The sequence below is a fragment of the Strongylocentrotus purpuratus genome, unplaced genomic scaffold (assembly GCF_000002235.5).
Source record: "Strongylocentrotus purpuratus isolate Spur 01 unplaced genomic scaffold, Spur_5.0 spur5_scaffold_9, whole genome shotgun sequence".
NCBI classification, from domain to species: Eukaryota; Metazoa; Echinodermata; class Echinoidea; order Camarodonta; family Strongylocentrotidae; genus Strongylocentrotus; species Strongylocentrotus purpuratus.
This window is the reverse complement of record NW_022145615.1, coordinates 32,718,670-32,734,651: the sequence shown is the minus strand read 5'-3', so window position 1 is coordinate 32,734,651 and position 15,982 is coordinate 32,718,670. Positions and strand designations below refer to the sequence as shown.

Here is a 15,982-nt window from a genome sequence, read left to right as displayed (position 1 = left end):
CTTTCCCCTCTTTCATTCCTTTTTAAAGATGCCTCCTAATGTCCCACAAGAACGTTCTCCTGACAAAAGAATATGTCAATCTTCTTTTTACTATGGCTACCACATGATGTTACCAGAATAAATGGTGAATGTTGAATTTGTCATTAGCTTTCTTAAACTAGTCTCTCAAGTGCACTACAACGATGGACATTTTTTGTTTTTATTTCTCTTTGATGTTCAATGTCGACAATTGCAATAGGCAAGGATACTATGTAGAAAGTTGTTTTAATTGTGCCAAGATGATTGATTGTCGTGAGACATTTTTTTATACCATGCCATGTTATCCTATATTGCAGGCCACCCTCTACATCGATGACGCAACACCAACATGAGCGTGTGATGGAGATGGAGCAGTCGATGAATCCTAACATCAAGTGTGAGCCGGTCTCACCACCCAAAGAGAGAAAGATGATGCATCCACAGGGTCACCCGCAGCAGCAGCAGCATCCTGGTAGCTCCCCTTCCCACTATCCAAACCCTGAGGATATCCGCAAAGACCTTCCGCCCAGCAAAAGACCTCGCATCAGCGAAGCCTGGGTATCGTAAGGTCGGCCCGTCCAGGTTTTCAGCACAACCTCATCGGACGCAGGGGAACAAAAGAGGGAGAGAGAGAGAGAGGGGGAAAGGGACAACCCCATTTCCGAGCCGAGTCGCTGAAACTTGCTGAAATCAAAAGGGACTTGTCCATCATATTTGTTAACCTAGTGTGAAGATATGATATGAGATTTAAAGAAAGATGGACGACTTCTTCTGCACCATTTTCCACCGCACCAAGTATGCTAGCTCGGCATTTGTACACCACACACACGCATGATTGTTGTCACATTTTAGTTTCTTTTGTGTGAAACCTTACAGATGTTGGATGTGCCAACATCTGGCTCTACATTCAGATCAAAGATATAGACAGAAAACCTAACTGAATGTTCTTCATACACGTTTGCACACACCTGTTACATCAAACTCTCAGCACTGCTAGAGGAAACTTTGCCTGCTTTTACAAAGGATGCTATGATAAGGATATGGAGAAAATTAAGGACAATACCCTTTAAAAGTTGCCACCATTTTTTGTAAAATGAACTTTTAAAAAAAATACATTATAAACAATTGTAATCTAAACAAAATGAAATTTGAATTTTATCTGCACCAGAGGCATTAATGACCCCAGAAGATTCTTGACATTTTTATTATTTCATCCATACATTTCACATATTTTATCAATATTTAATTTTATTGTCAGCTTTTGTTTGTCAGCAATGAATTTAAAAGCGAATCTTGTAGACTATAAGCCCCTGCAAGGTTCATATATTATTTCAGAGTCTTCCCAAGTATTATTGATGGGTTGAACTTTCAAAACATGTTTTACTTTAGGTGTTATTTTAATGAGGCAAGTGGCCATGAACACTCTTTAATCCTGTGAGATTATAGTGCACACATCCCATATAAGGCTTGCATATATGAATAACGTAGAATTCTTTTGCGCTCATATTCATACTCATTTTAAAGCATCCTTTCTTCTTGTGTCACGTAGAAGAATATGAACGATCTTTGAGTAGATATTGATAGAATGAGAGGGATGAAAAGTCTTGCCTGCAGAAATAAGAAGCAGGCGATAAAGAAATCCAACTTAGAAAGTAAGAAGACAGCTCCACACCAAGGAGAGGAAGAAGAAATTACCTGTAGATATGTGTTATGGAATACTGCACCCCCTCCCCCTCCCCCTCTCCCTTCCTCCGCATGCACTGACCTTATGAAGGGTCAATATTATTTCACTTGTTCACCCTGATATGCTTGGGAAGAACGAGGGAATTTTTTAATTTTGCGTGGTTGAGGTTTCAAAGTACAGCACTCTTTTTTAATGTCCAATCACACATCTCTGTGCATATTTAAAACGAAAATTGATTTTCTTTTACATAATATGGTTCTGGCGGTGGAAAATGAGTCAGAAGTAGTCAGTCAGAGGAGAAAATTATGGAATATGGGGTAAATGCTTTATATTATATATTTTGATATTGAAAATATATATTGTATCTTGTGATGTGCTTGTCCTTATGTAGAAAAAATTGCACTCTGTATGTCATTGGAGCATTTGCTTCGACAATTTGATATCGTGTTTTGTATGAAAGCGTGTGAAACTTGGGTAACGAGCATCAACGCAAGACCATTCAGCGGCCTTGTTGGAGAGAAAGCCATTCTTCAGAAAAGATATTCATAGTGGAGATATTTTTGGAAGATTACTGGGGCGGAATTTACAATATATAGTGCAGTTTTATCTACACATTATTGTGTGTGTGCGTGTGTGTTTTGTGTAATCTCAGTGATTTGATCTATTGTAGAATAGCTGGAGATTGTTAAATAAAAAAAGCATCTGCACGAATCCATCTACTGTTGAGCAGTGAGTATGTGTTCGTCTTGTACAAAGCAACGAAAAAAGAAAAAAAAAGAAAAATGATAAGTTACTATGTATAAGAAATGAAAGGACTACATTACAATGTTGAGCTGCTTATGTTGCAAGATTTTTATAAAATCTCCTTTTTTCTCTTCATGTGTTTTGCTCCCTCAGTTAAGTGGTATAATTGATTTTGTTACATTATAAAAATGTACATAAACCGCCATTATTGTCGACTTCTGTCTTCACTTCAATTTCATTGAAATATTGTAGATTTGCTCATTGTTGATTTATATTGATTTTATTCACAGCTCAAATGATGTGATATTATTAGAAGCAGCTGGATTACTATAGTATTATTCACTGAAAATCACCCATATTAAATGCACATACAAGTTGTGCTGGTGTTAAGACCAGCTGTTAAAGCAAGATAAGATGGAGGAGTTTGCTTACTTTTGATTTGCAAAAGAGGACTGAAATACGCCGCTGTGTATACATAAATTATCTTGTTTACGTACAATATTCATAGAGTGAATTTATTAATTGATGAAATTTGTTGTACAAATGCGTTTTGAAAACAAGTGGTATCGGATAACTACCTTTTTGTAGAGTAATGAAATTACCAAAGTGAATTTTATGTAAAGAGAGAAGAAGAATTGTGATGAATACAATGGCACAGCTTTGTTAATAGCAGATCAGAACTATATTTAGTAATAGTAATAGAGGGGTTTTATCGCTTGTAACATATCTTTTCAAAAAATCGATTTCGAGACTTCTATATTTTCCTCAACTGTTTTTTTTTTTCATCTTTTTTTGAAAAGCAGTCTCTATAAGTGAATGAGATCTATTTATGTACATATATCGTGACAAATGAACTGAGAAATGATTAACAAAAGAGATAGAATATCCTTTTTGAAAGATTTTATAAGAAGATTGAAAGTCTTATGTACAGTATGTACAGAAATTTCATCTTTACAACTGTGTTTGGAAAAATAGATTGCTTATCAATATTATCTATGGTGTACATGTCAGATATGAGTTGAATACATACATGTACATGTTGTAACTCTATGGCACTGTGTCTGCTTTTTGGTTGGTTATTACTATTATCTTGTAGATAACTTGTTTCATTTTTGTGCTTTAGCATTCTTTACCATGACTTTGTCAGTGTGTTTTATTTTTGTTGTTATTGTATTCCTATCCATTTTTTTACAGTGTGATTCTTATTCCGTTATAGAGTTTATTTGTATTCTTATTCAGGTACAATACCAAGATCTGTCTTGTTTTTGTTTTTGCTCACTTCCCCAACGACAGCCTAGATTGAATTGAATCACCCCCTTTTGATTTCTTCCTCTTTGTTTTGTTTTTTGTTTTTACTCTCTTTTTTACTCTCTTAAATGTAATCGTGTTGCTACCTCAATTGTTGAAACAAACGGATTTTCATTCTCTTTTTAACATGTTGAGGGAAAAAAATGGTCAAATTTCATATTCTATGTTCTGAGGATTTCCTTGACAAAATTAAGAAAAACATTTATGAAAGATCGAACATATCAATTAAATACAGATGTATGAACAACACTTTGTAATTGTAAGAATAGCAGTGAATACAGACATACTAAATGTTTTTGGCTTGCACTCGTTGGAGTAAACTGCAAGTATGAACAGAAACAGAAAACCAAATAGTTCACTTATTGGTAGACAAATTGTTTAGTTCTTGATATTGGTCCTTTCATATCTTCATAATAAATCCTCCAGGATAGCTATCTAACCCATGCCTATGTATCATAACTGATCTCAATGAAACATCCCAATGACGTACGTTGATACAATCATCTTATTCTGTTAAGAGGTATAATTCATGTACTTTTTAAAGTTCTTTTCCTCAAAAATCTGTTATGCAAAATTCTACTTGTTTCACCATTAATTTGGATATTGCATTAATCATCTTGATGTTTTCATTTCCTTTATCCAAAGATGTATATTTTTTAAAGGTAGACATGAATATTGAAATAGTGACCCAGGATTGGTGATTTGTGGCGGATCAGGAGAACACACTCCCTTTGGTGGAAACATATCCCACTATTAAAATAATGAACCTACAAAGAGTTAGAGAATCAAGTCATCCCAGTTTATTAATTACCTCCTGTAATTTTTCTTACAGGTATATATAGGTAGAAAGGGATAAAACAAAATCTCCACATTGATACAAAAAAAATACATTCTTTCTTATAACACAGAAAGTGAAACTCAGTTAGTGCATGATGGCTCTTATTCCTACTTAAAACTCTCTCTTTGAAAGGATATAGAAATTGAATTTACAGGAGGTACTACTGTTGAGAAAAAAACTCTGTCTTTTTATTTTGCCATTGTTGTCCAAACGTCAAGTATAAACACGTCTGTGCCTTACATGTTGTAGCTGTGTCACTGTGTTTGATGTGGAGCATGTAGTTTGTGACATCTTGTAGGTATTCATTTTCAGAGCAATTGCAGGAATCCTTTGAAAGCCTTTGAAGCTAGGCAGTGGGTGTCAGTCACACACTTAATCACCTCTACAGGGTAATTTAGAGGTTGCCTGAAGAAGCCATATATGCTCAGACGTTAACAAATAAAGTTTCATAATTTCCTTGGCAGCACCAGAGCCATCTTTACACATAGTTATGCCTGTTCAGTTTCAGGTCGACACAACATTGCGCATGTTTTTTCGATTTGTGCTTGCTCAATACTGAAATCAACATGTGCCATGATGTTAACCGACTGGAACCAAGTTGGCCCAAGTCTGTGCATAGATGGCTTTGGGCATTACAAACTGCTCTAACACTCACAAAAGATGCAATGGCCTATGTTTGATAGGTTGATGTATAGCGTTGTATGTTTTCCTGAGGGAGACGAAGTAAGCAACAACCAGAGAAGGCATATTCTGTAGTTTTGTTAAAATTAGTCCTTGCATAGTGTCCTTGTGTTACCAAGTGGTCGGTAAGAATGTGTGTCGTTGCGTCCTTTAAGGGATAACTATGTCGTGAATTTCTGTCAAAACTCACCTATTGCACGTTAAATATCACACTTTTCTCTCTCTCTCTCTCTCTTTCTTTCTCTTTTTTTTTTCTCTCTCTCTCTCTCTCTCTCTCTCCACTTCTCTATCTCTTGTTCACTATCCTGAGTTACACATTGGGAAGAACTGCAAAGTTTCGTTGTCCTGTAAAGCAAACCCACTAGATTGTTAATTTGATTTTTGTAAATCTCTTCCATGATGTTTTTTTGGTAGGGATAGGGTTATATCCATATTGCTTACTAGAGTTTCGTACAAAGGACCAATACAATCTTGATATATGATACGTCTCATGTTCTAACCCTTGTTTAATATAGTTGTAACTCAGTGTAGTTCCCAGATGTTGTTTAATCGTAGCTGAAACAAGTTGATATTAACGTTCAGGTTTTGCTGAAAGGAAAAAAGGACATAAGCAGAAATCTGACATGATTTTTATATCATTTTGATACAAATGTTTTAACACCAAGTGGTTGTTTAATCTTATATGATTCCTTTTTACTCATCAAGTTCATAGTGAACTAATTTTTCTATCATGTTTTCACGTTTTATTAATGAAATAAAAGTTGTAGAACATCTCTGGACAGTTGATCAGTATATAAAAAGCTTAGCTCACACAAAAAGATCATGACAGAAGACATGATGATGATGTCTTCAAGCTAAAGTGAACATTAATTAAATCCATGAATCATGTGTTTAAGATAATGGTTACATATCAACTTCAAGATGCAAAGCTTTGTACATTTTTTGCAGTTGGTCTAACTGTATCTAGATGTCTGTCTGTGTTTTTGATAAATAAATGCAAGAAATGTATGAAAATGTGGAAATATACATGTGCATGTGGATTTTCATTGCACCATAAAAGAAGAATTATGTGCTGACCTGGCTGTTTGTCAATTTATTGGAAGTCGCTCTTCTTTTATATCCAGTATAAGTAGACTTGTTTAAATATTTGTCGAAGCGTTACTGCATAGATGTTTTCGTAGGGTAACTAGCGATCCAGTATTACAGCCAGTGTGTAGTACTAATTGGATGGAAAAAATATATATTTTTGTTGACTATACAAATGAAATTTTAAAGAGATGATGCAGGATGACCATGCTATTCTGTATCGTTGGTAACCTCACAGATTTTAAAGAAAAGATATGAAAAAATATTTGAGTGCAGATAGTTTTATGTATGTTTCACAGCCTTTGTATATGTACATTATAATTAATCAGTTGTGGAATTAATTACTATTAAAAAAGATGATTTATCTTGAATCTCAGTTTTGACTTGTGTCGGTCTTTTGTTTATATAGAAGTGTACCGTATGTTTCTTTATTTGTGAAAGTATGTGGAAAAGAGTTACGGTAATATAGTTAACAGACGATTTAAAAAGTACCACATTTTATTTGTGGAGGATAGCCCAAAGAAAGCTAGTTCCTGTTCAGATTCTCCTCACCTGTTTGAATTACAATAGATCCCTCTTCGAATGAAAAAAGTATTATTATTGCAGTTAGAAATTAAAAAAAATCTATTTTTTTATTTTTTAAAAAATTAAAAGAAAGAAACACAAACAGAACATCAGTATATTTTTGAAGGGGGAGAATATCTGTAAATTGATGATAATTATAAAAAGACATAATCATAGTGCAGAGTGAAACTTTGAGATGATGAGAGAGAAATTGGTGAGAGGAACAGCTGTTTAGGAATGAAAATTATTAGAAGGATAATGGTAGAAAAAGGAAAACAAAATAATATAGTCTAATATGCTATAAAAAGGGGGCATAATGTGCAAACACAGTACGGATTGATATATTATACCGGTACTTTGAAAAGAAAGGGAGGGCTTTGGGGTATAATATAACAGAAGAGAGTGATAAACCTTTGCAGAAAAAATAGGGGGGCTAGTATAGTAAGAATACAGACAACAATTAAATGTAAACATATAATATTTTGCCCTTTCACCTTTTTGTGAAAGTTAAGATCGTATATTAGATTTAAAAATGAATATGAAGATAATCATATTGAGCAGAAAAGAAAAAAGGGGCATATACATGTAGGTCTATGCACTATTTACAGGAAATATATGATTTTTCATGCATGTCCTACATTGCTTATAAAGTCTTGCAAAACAAGACTACTCTATATTCCGTATGTGTACCTAGCTTCTGCCTGCAATCGAAATTAGTCAACTAAGCTCAAGTCGAGTAAGATGGCGACGCCCACTGCTCTGTTAGTTTCCTGCTCTCCCAGCATAGACGCTCATAGCATTATGAAAAGTAAGAATAATGTATTGAATTCTCATATATGTATATAGATCTACTGTTTTTCTGTAGAATCGATGTTTCTAGCCATGTTTTAGTTTCGTTCACTTACTATGTAGTCCCACATGTTGACTTTAAACGTTGTGTAAACCATGTAAACAGTCAATGCAGAAAATTTGCCCGAGATCTCCAGGCCTACATGTAGATCTACGCTTTTCTTAAGGGCGCGTTCTGGTGATTTATGAAATATGACATTGATATAACCAAGCCATACTTGGCATACATTAGCCTTTGTGGAGAACTATGGAAACAAAAACATTAATGGCACATTAATGTGAAAATGTAAACATAATCGCAAATTCCTGCACTCAAAGAACCTCGCTAAGCTCTTTGTTCCCAATTTGAACCAATATTTTTGGAAGCCAGTTTTGTTGTCTCAAAGATTTGAGCGCTCGTCCACTAGCGCTGTGACCAAGGATTGCACGCAATGAATATGAAGGGACACTTCGCTCGTCTTCATTTAGGATTGACGATATATTTCCAATTAAAAAAATTTTTCTTCCAACATCATCATTTTATATCAGTGAGTGCGATTGATCATATTTTCCTGCTATTTAGATATCAATTGTCACATAAAGTGCCGATAATGAGTCTGGTGAGTTTTGTACAGTGATTTATGAGAATTTCTAGAATCAATAGAGTGTGTCTTAACTAATTTTTGTCCACACAAAGTATAAGAATGCTGTTTGAGTTGATCCTAGTAGCTGGAAATGGGTGTAACATTTCAGTGTACAAAAAAAAAGGCTCAAGTTTCCAATTTGATGCTGAATTTATGACAGTAGCGATTTGTTTCAAAGGAACAAACACACAGTTTGCTGAGTTCAGTGATACTAAGACTATGGAGCTATTTTTAACATCTTCAATCTACAAATATTTAACAGTTAGCTAACAAATTCCAATGTTTTGATCCAATCTTCCCATCAGAAATCACAGAAAATGATGCTGGAACACCGTTCACCCCCATTGCAGAAGAAGTTGAAGGCTACCCATGGCAGCTCAGCAACAAGTACTACACTGCTGACATCCTGATCTGCATTGCAGAGCCTTGCATCATGGGGTCACTCTCTCTAGGGGAATCCATGGAGGGCATTGTGATTGCTATGGATGATAAGGTACGATCATGAGGGGTCCATCTAATTCATTTCATTCCTATGGTTAGGTTTGGGTTTAAGATTAGGGATGTTAAATAGACAAGGGAATACATTGGGATGGGGGGAAAAGTCTAATAGTTATTCGATTTACAAGCTTGAGTGAGGCTGTAACAGAACATACAGTCATTGTTAAGTTTGATATTGAATGTCATTAAGACATTATGTTTAATCCAATTGAAATAATGGATTACTCAAATAACACTGCTGACATCCTGAGCTGAGTTGCATTGCCAAGCCATTGCCGGGCACTATGGGATCTCTCTCTTTCTGGGAGATCCTGGAAGACATTGTGATTGCTGTGGATGATAGGTATGATGATGAGGGGTCCATTTTATGTTCCCCATGCCTATAGTTTTTATAGGGGTAGGGGTAAGATTAGGGACAGTGAACTTTTTGGGTAAGGCTACATGAGGATGGGAGATTGATGCTTCCTTTTCTGTTTCTTAGCCAGAGTGAAACCTGCAATTGAACATTTAACCTCATTAAAAATATATATTAAAATTCCAGTTTTATTTGTTAACTTGAACTAAAAATATACAAAATGAAATTCGCATTTCCAACGTCTGTGGTAATTTGAAGGGTATTTGCAACCCTTTTGTTTTAAAGATTTAGTACACCTACTCCTTTCATTTTCTTTTCAATGTTCTTGAATGTAGATTCTTAATATTCTTTTGTCTTTGTTTTAAAGAGTTTTCTTTCTGTCTGTCTTTGTTTCATCCCTCTTTCTTTCTTTTTTTTTTTTTTCTTTCTTGTAGAATTGAATAGGGGTCAGAATTTATGATTTTGTCATCTGATGAATGCATGATCACATACTGTTTTCATTTTTTTTAAAAGCTTTAGGATATGAGTTCAATAATTTTAAAATAGTAAATCCACAATGATTTTATATCAGTAACATTTGGAGTATGATCCTTACACAACATGTGAATCTTGTTTATCTTTTGAAACAGGTGGAAAGTTTCAAGACTGCTAAATCTCAGTGGGCCATAGTAAAGGAGATCAACCCAGAAGTCAGAATTCTAGCTTGTAAACAATTTACTAAAACACCAGGTAATTGAAGAAAAAAAGAAGTGGAAACCACCCACAATGTACAATTTTGTTTTGTTCATATTGTTTCAAAGTTTCTGTTTGGATCAGTGGTTTCTGCAATCTGTCTGTACTGAACATGTAGTTTTTGTTTAAAGAATTGTTTAATATCACTGATATATATATATATATATATATATATGTTTCAACTACAATGCAAGAAAGTAATTCCTCAGGAATAAACCACATACATGGCCAGATCTGGATCATGTGAAAATCAATACATTATTAACTACATTAAGATGTAGCAATTTAGTTTTACAGGTGCAGATTGATAACAATTATACTTTTCTGTTCCTTGTCTTTAGGAGTGTCAAAGCAAGTCATCTTGGAGTGGTGCCTGGAAAATAGCTTTGAGCTGGTGGAGTTAGAAAGGCCCGAGAATGAAGATGATGAAGAAGAAGATGGATTTGGTAAGTAATCAACTCATTAGCTTCTTAACACTTCAGTTGATTTCTTCTCCTATCTACATGGTTGCTTGTTTGCCATATGTGCAATTTTCCACAAAAGTGCATGCACCAGTTAACAGAAAAATTGCTTTGTGCAACTTAATGGCTTTGCAGAATTACCCATTTCTGGTCTTGACAGCCCTTTTATGACCGGTAGGTTAATCATGCACTGGAAAATGTTAAATAATCTTGAAGCCTTTCATACATCTATCTTATGATAAATACAATGTGGCACAAGGAGATTATTTGTGCTGCATATAAAGACTTAACTACCCAAAACCACCCATCATATTACTTCATGAACTGCCTGAGGTGGCTCACAAACTATATTTATGTACTCTATCTACTTAAGCAGCTGGAGGTATAGCGCCATCCTGTGGGCATTATTTAAGTAGATTCTGTGTGTAAAACATTGTGTTACAATGAACAGTTAAAGCATACATGTACATGTATGTAACCATGTAATATTTTCTGCAATTATCTATCTTTTAGTGAGTAAAACGCCTTTAAAAAATGCATTTACCGTAGGTTAAACATTATAATGATAATATGCAATTACATAGATAAGCTCTGTGATTATGAACATATGGGTGTACTTTGACTAGAGCTTCTATACTATACATATAGCTATGTCTGTTTGCATGAGTTTTCTACTCATTTTGATTGGAATATGTATAAATAGGCAAGTGCTTGAAAGCTGGTAGAGTTTTCAAGTCTTCAGGTATGTCTGAAAAAGGATCAGCTGTATTGAAATATGGATATAAAGACAATGTTTGTAGTTTTACTATAATTTCTGCCATTTAGAGTACACTTTCTTGCAAATCTAACGTAGCAACAGGAAGCCAGCAGGATATAAACTTTACTTCCGTTCCTGTAAGCACAGTGCTGTATCTCAATAATGAGAGAATAGTTTCCTATTCCAGGTTCTTAGCCAGGAAGGTATCTGGTGTTTTTTTTCATATGAAAGATGCACTATCATTTTTCTTTAATCCAGTTCATTATTGGAAGGTTGTTTTTGGAGACCCTAATTTTCAATAATGACACCCAAGTTTTTGAAATCCTGGCCTGTTGCAGACAGTTTTCATCATTTTGTTTGCATTCTATGCTGGCATCTTGCAGCCCTGACTGAGTGATCAACATGCAGTGACAAACTTGTATATCTTATCTTTCCAGGTGTAGAGCCGTATGGTGTGGAGAGGATAGTCTCAGCTTTGCATGCACACACATGGTCCAATCTAGAGATGAAAGGTAGCTATCATTAGTACAACAAATAATCATTTGCTTCCTCAAGATTCAAAGCAATTATTCAGAGAAGTTCTAAATAGACATTTATTATAAGACCGTACATTCATGTATCAGTGATTAAGTTCCTTCTACCGAAAATACTCCATTCCTGTAACCCTTTCAGGTCCAGAGGCAACAAATCCCATGACCCCTTGTAAGGTTTTCATATGCAATACATTTTGTATAGCTTGTCTTTCTGTGAATTACATATGAAGGTACATACTGTATGAAGGGCAGTCATATGGAACACATTTGTATCAATACGTACTGTGAAGAAAAGGTCATGTATTTTACACTCTTACCATCTGTCCTATTATGTTAGTGTTAACACCATTCCCTTCTTTTATGGCACCTGGCAGAAATGCTCCCCAGGGAGTGGAGAATATGGATACATTGTGCATGGGCAATCCTGAATTGGAGGACTAGGGGAATAATATACCTGTGAAGCGTATGTAGACACTGTAGATATATGAAGTGCTATAGAAACCCAGAATATTCTAATGATTGTATTCTCCATCTTCTTGCTCTGTAGATGACAATGGATCAAACTTGTTGAGACTTCAAGAGAGATTTGGAGAGAATGACAACAGAACTGAATCAGAAAACCACACGTCTTCCAATGATGCCTCTATGCAAGGATATATTCCTCTCTGTGGGATGGATGAACTCAGCTCACAAGAGTCTCAAAATTCCCAAACGGAACAAGACAACTCCCAAACAGAACAAGACAATTCCCAAACGGAACAAGACAATACACAAACGACCACAGAAAACGCTGAATCAGCTTCCGCAGACAATGATAATGTGAGGACTACTACATCTACCAGTGTTGAGGGAAGGAGGAAAAACGATGGTGGGGTTCGGGATGCTGGTAGTCATGGCAAAAGCAATGATCCTCAAGCATCATCTGGGGCAACGAGTGCACTTCCAGAAGGAGCCGACGCCAGTGCGAGTGATGCAAAGCCAGAGAAAGCTAAAAAGGAAGCTACAGCTGGTCCTGATAAAATAGGTAAAATGTTTGTTTCCTGGTCAATTGTATAATCTTTCATATAAATGTGAATTAGGGCTCAGATTAAAAAAGATTGTTAATGGCAAGTTTGAATGTAAGCTTCTTGGAGAAAATTCATCATATTCTCAAATAAAAAACAGTGTTTTCAGAGTAAACAGTACATTTTTTTTAATAAAAAATGTACTTTCATAGGCTGTGAATTGTGAGTGCCTTTTGCCATTTTTGACATCAGAAACCACAGCTTCACCCAAATCAAACCTACTACCAGAAAATAGAAGTAATATATTCAAATCATAAATGCCACCGCTGAGACAGTCACTGGGATTCTGTGACATATGCTCCAGTGATAATTACTCTGCGGTTGAGAGGCTACACAAAGTGCATTCCTCAATTCGACCCTTGGCCTGGGACTATACCCAACGTAGAGCTCCTCACTAACTTTGTACATAGGACATTGGAGTTAGGGTCTTATCAATGGGTCCCCTATTCATTTTTTTTTAATTTCTGGGTTCCTGACTTAGATTTTGGGTGCCAACATGTCCCAGGCACCAGTAAGTGAAATCTAGGGTGAACTAAAACCTACATTCAGTCCTTACCAACCCAACACAGTAATTGTATGTCTTTGATGAAATAAACCGCGGAACAAATGTAGGATCGTTATTAATGGATGATGGAGCAATCATGTTGCAGTGATGCTGATTTCCATTTTTGTTCTTCTCTTTATAGATGCTATGCTTAATGAGGATAAGAAGATCTTTGAAGCTCTCGGGAATGAAGACCCAGGGATGGAATCGTTTGAACAACTCTTCTCCAGGATGACCTACATGAAAGGTAAAATACAGGGGATGTGGATACCAAAGGGAGGGGAGAAGTATGTGCCCTAATTGGAAAAGAAAGAAAGAAGTTAATGCCTTGCGTGTCTTACATGCATAAAAACGAGAGAATAAGGGAGAAATATGGTGGTGGTAGTAGTGGGGGGTTCCAGGGATGAGAACTATTGAAAATATTCATTTTGTAGACATAGGGCCATAAGAAGTTGAATACACATAAGCAGGGCTCCGCACTAACCTTTTTGAAGGGGGAGTGGGGACCGTAATGACCTCTTTAGTCTGTATGCATGAGCCCTTTGTTGAAATGTTGAGGGCCCGGGCTTACAATGTTGGCGCCAATGTCTCCCAGGGGTTTGTTAGTGATGAGACCCAATGTACGGACTGTACATGTAGTAGCATTTAGTATTAGTGTTTCCTTTGGATTTCTACACCCTTCTACTAAGGAGTATTGGAAAATACCAGTACTACATTTACAAGTTTTAGAGGATGATGTTATAAATATTGAACAAAAGGTTTAAAATATTTAATGTCCTTTCTCATGTTTGATACTTTATATTATTTCCTGGTAAAAAGAAACTTGCAAATGTGAGACTAAGTAGATGCAATTCATAAAAACAGAAAAATGGTACTTGAAAAAAAAAGAGTTTAATGTTAGAGATAAATATTTGAACGTGAGTTAGTAAGGAAGGATAAATCTATAGGTACACTGGTTCTGATTTCCGAGCATATATTTGATTTTGCGAATAACTTAATTGTAAATAATGACAACAGTTACATTTCATGAGTGGAGCTTGACCAAACTAAAGCATTTCTACTTAGTACTCATAGATTAGAAGGCATTTGATTCTTATGATAATATGACTCGTATATCAAACAATACCTTTATGTAACACGATTTTGTCCTTGCATTGTAGACAAAGCAGAAACTTTGGAGGGTGAGGAGAGGAGACAGTATGCCGAGAAAGTGGCTGTTGCATTCTGGAAAGCGATAGGAGGAGATGAAGGAGAGATAGATGGACTCGGTGATGATTCAGACTAATGATGGATGACCATTAAAGGAGGATAGTAGGAAGAGCTGAAGGAGAGATAGATGGACTCAGACTAACAATAGAGAAGAAGGAGGAGGTATGAGTGAAGAGGTGGGTGTCGCCTTCTGGAGAGCGATAGGAGGAGATGAAGAAGAGATAGATGGACTGGGTGATGATTCAGACTAATGATGGAGGACCATAAGAAGGAAAGTGAGATAGGAGGACTAATGATGAAGGAGCAGAAGAAGGATGGTTGGAAGAGACAAAGGAGAGATTGATGGACTTCATGATGGTTCACATTGATAATGGAGGAGCATGGGGAGGATAGAAGAAGGAGGGATAGATGAAGGGGCGAATGTCCCATTCTGGAGAGAAATAGGTTGGGACAAAGCAGAGATAGATGGACTCGGTGACAATTAAGACTAACAATGAAGGAGTAAAAGGAGGATGGCAGGAGGAGCTGAAGGAGAGATTGATGAACTTGATTACGGTTCACATTAATGATGTAGGAGCATGAGTAGGATAAAAGAAGATGAAGGAGGGATAAATGAAGAAGTGACTGTTGCTTTCGAGAGAGCAATAGGAGGAGATGAAGCAGAGATAGATGGACTGAATGGTGATTCACATTAATGATAAAGGAGCATGAGGAGGATAGAAGAAGATGAAGGATGATAGGAGGAGAGAAAGAAGAACCCAGTGATGACCCAGACTAATGATGGACTTGTGAAAGAAAGATAAATGCAGTAGGAGAAGATATGGAAGGAGGAGAGATAAGCAGACTTAATGGAGTGGCATAAGGAGGAGTTCTTCCCCTCCCAATACTAAATACCAAAGTTTAAAGGGACTAGATAACATTGTTCATATGAGAGAAAATGGTGCTAAGGTAGTGACTTCAATGCTAGATTTATAATTAAATATAATCTGAAAATTAGAGTGAAAACAGACCGTTAATAATGATAAAAGTCAGGGAATTTTAATTATTATAATTTGATTAAATTTTAGATAAATTTAAATCATCACAAAGCAATGAATTGGCTCTTTATACCATTCCAAACATTTAGTTGTTGAAATATTTTTTAAAGCCTGTTTCATGTCTAATTTTCATGGAAAAATTATTGGAAAAATTCAAAAGTTATAGTGTTAGTACAGTAGAGGGAATATAATAAGTACCGTAACATTTTATACAAAAGTTACGCATTTTCCTCATCAACCTTCAACAATGTTATCGGTTCACTTTAACACAGAACTTCAGCCCTTTGTACCAACACCTATGTTATGATTGGTGATTCTTATTTTGTCTATTCACATGTGTGACATACATTCTGCATGCTTTAACATGAATGAAATACCCCATAGATTCTTAAACAAA

The 15,982-nt window shown here is 35.7% G+C and overlaps 2 protein-coding genes across 3 annotated transcripts in view; both read left to right on the top strand.

Moving 5' to 3' along the window:
* LOC591326 (myocyte-specific enhancer factor 2C) overlaps positions 1–6,735 on the top strand; it is a 47,452-nt gene extending 40,717 nt beyond the window's left edge. For both annotated transcript variants that reach the window (XM_030976472.1, XM_030976471.1), the window contains one exon: positions 336–6,735. In XM_030976472.1, coding sequence (XP_030832332.1) covers positions 336–585 — 250 coding nt within the window. In that variant the 3' untranslated portion in view covers positions 586–6,735. The remainder of the gene's footprint in view (positions 1–335) is intronic.
* An 882-nt stretch (positions 6,736–7,617) lies between these two features.
* On the top strand, positions 7,618–15,280 carry LOC105444310 (alpha- and gamma-adaptin-binding protein p34). The gene is made up of 9 exons (XM_030977044.1): positions 7,618–7,731; positions 8,701–8,888; positions 9,878–9,977; positions 10,322–10,426; positions 11,636–11,710; positions 12,279–12,755; positions 13,482–13,586; positions 14,500–14,615; positions 14,682–15,280. The coding sequence occupies exons 1-9, from the start codon at positions 7,665–7,667 to the stop codon at positions 14,688–14,690; spliced, it is 1,242 nt and encodes a 413-aa protein (XP_030832904.1). The 5' UTR covers positions 7,618–7,664; the 3' UTR covers positions 14,691–15,280.
* The last annotated feature ends 702 nt before the right edge of the window (positions 15,281–15,982 follow it).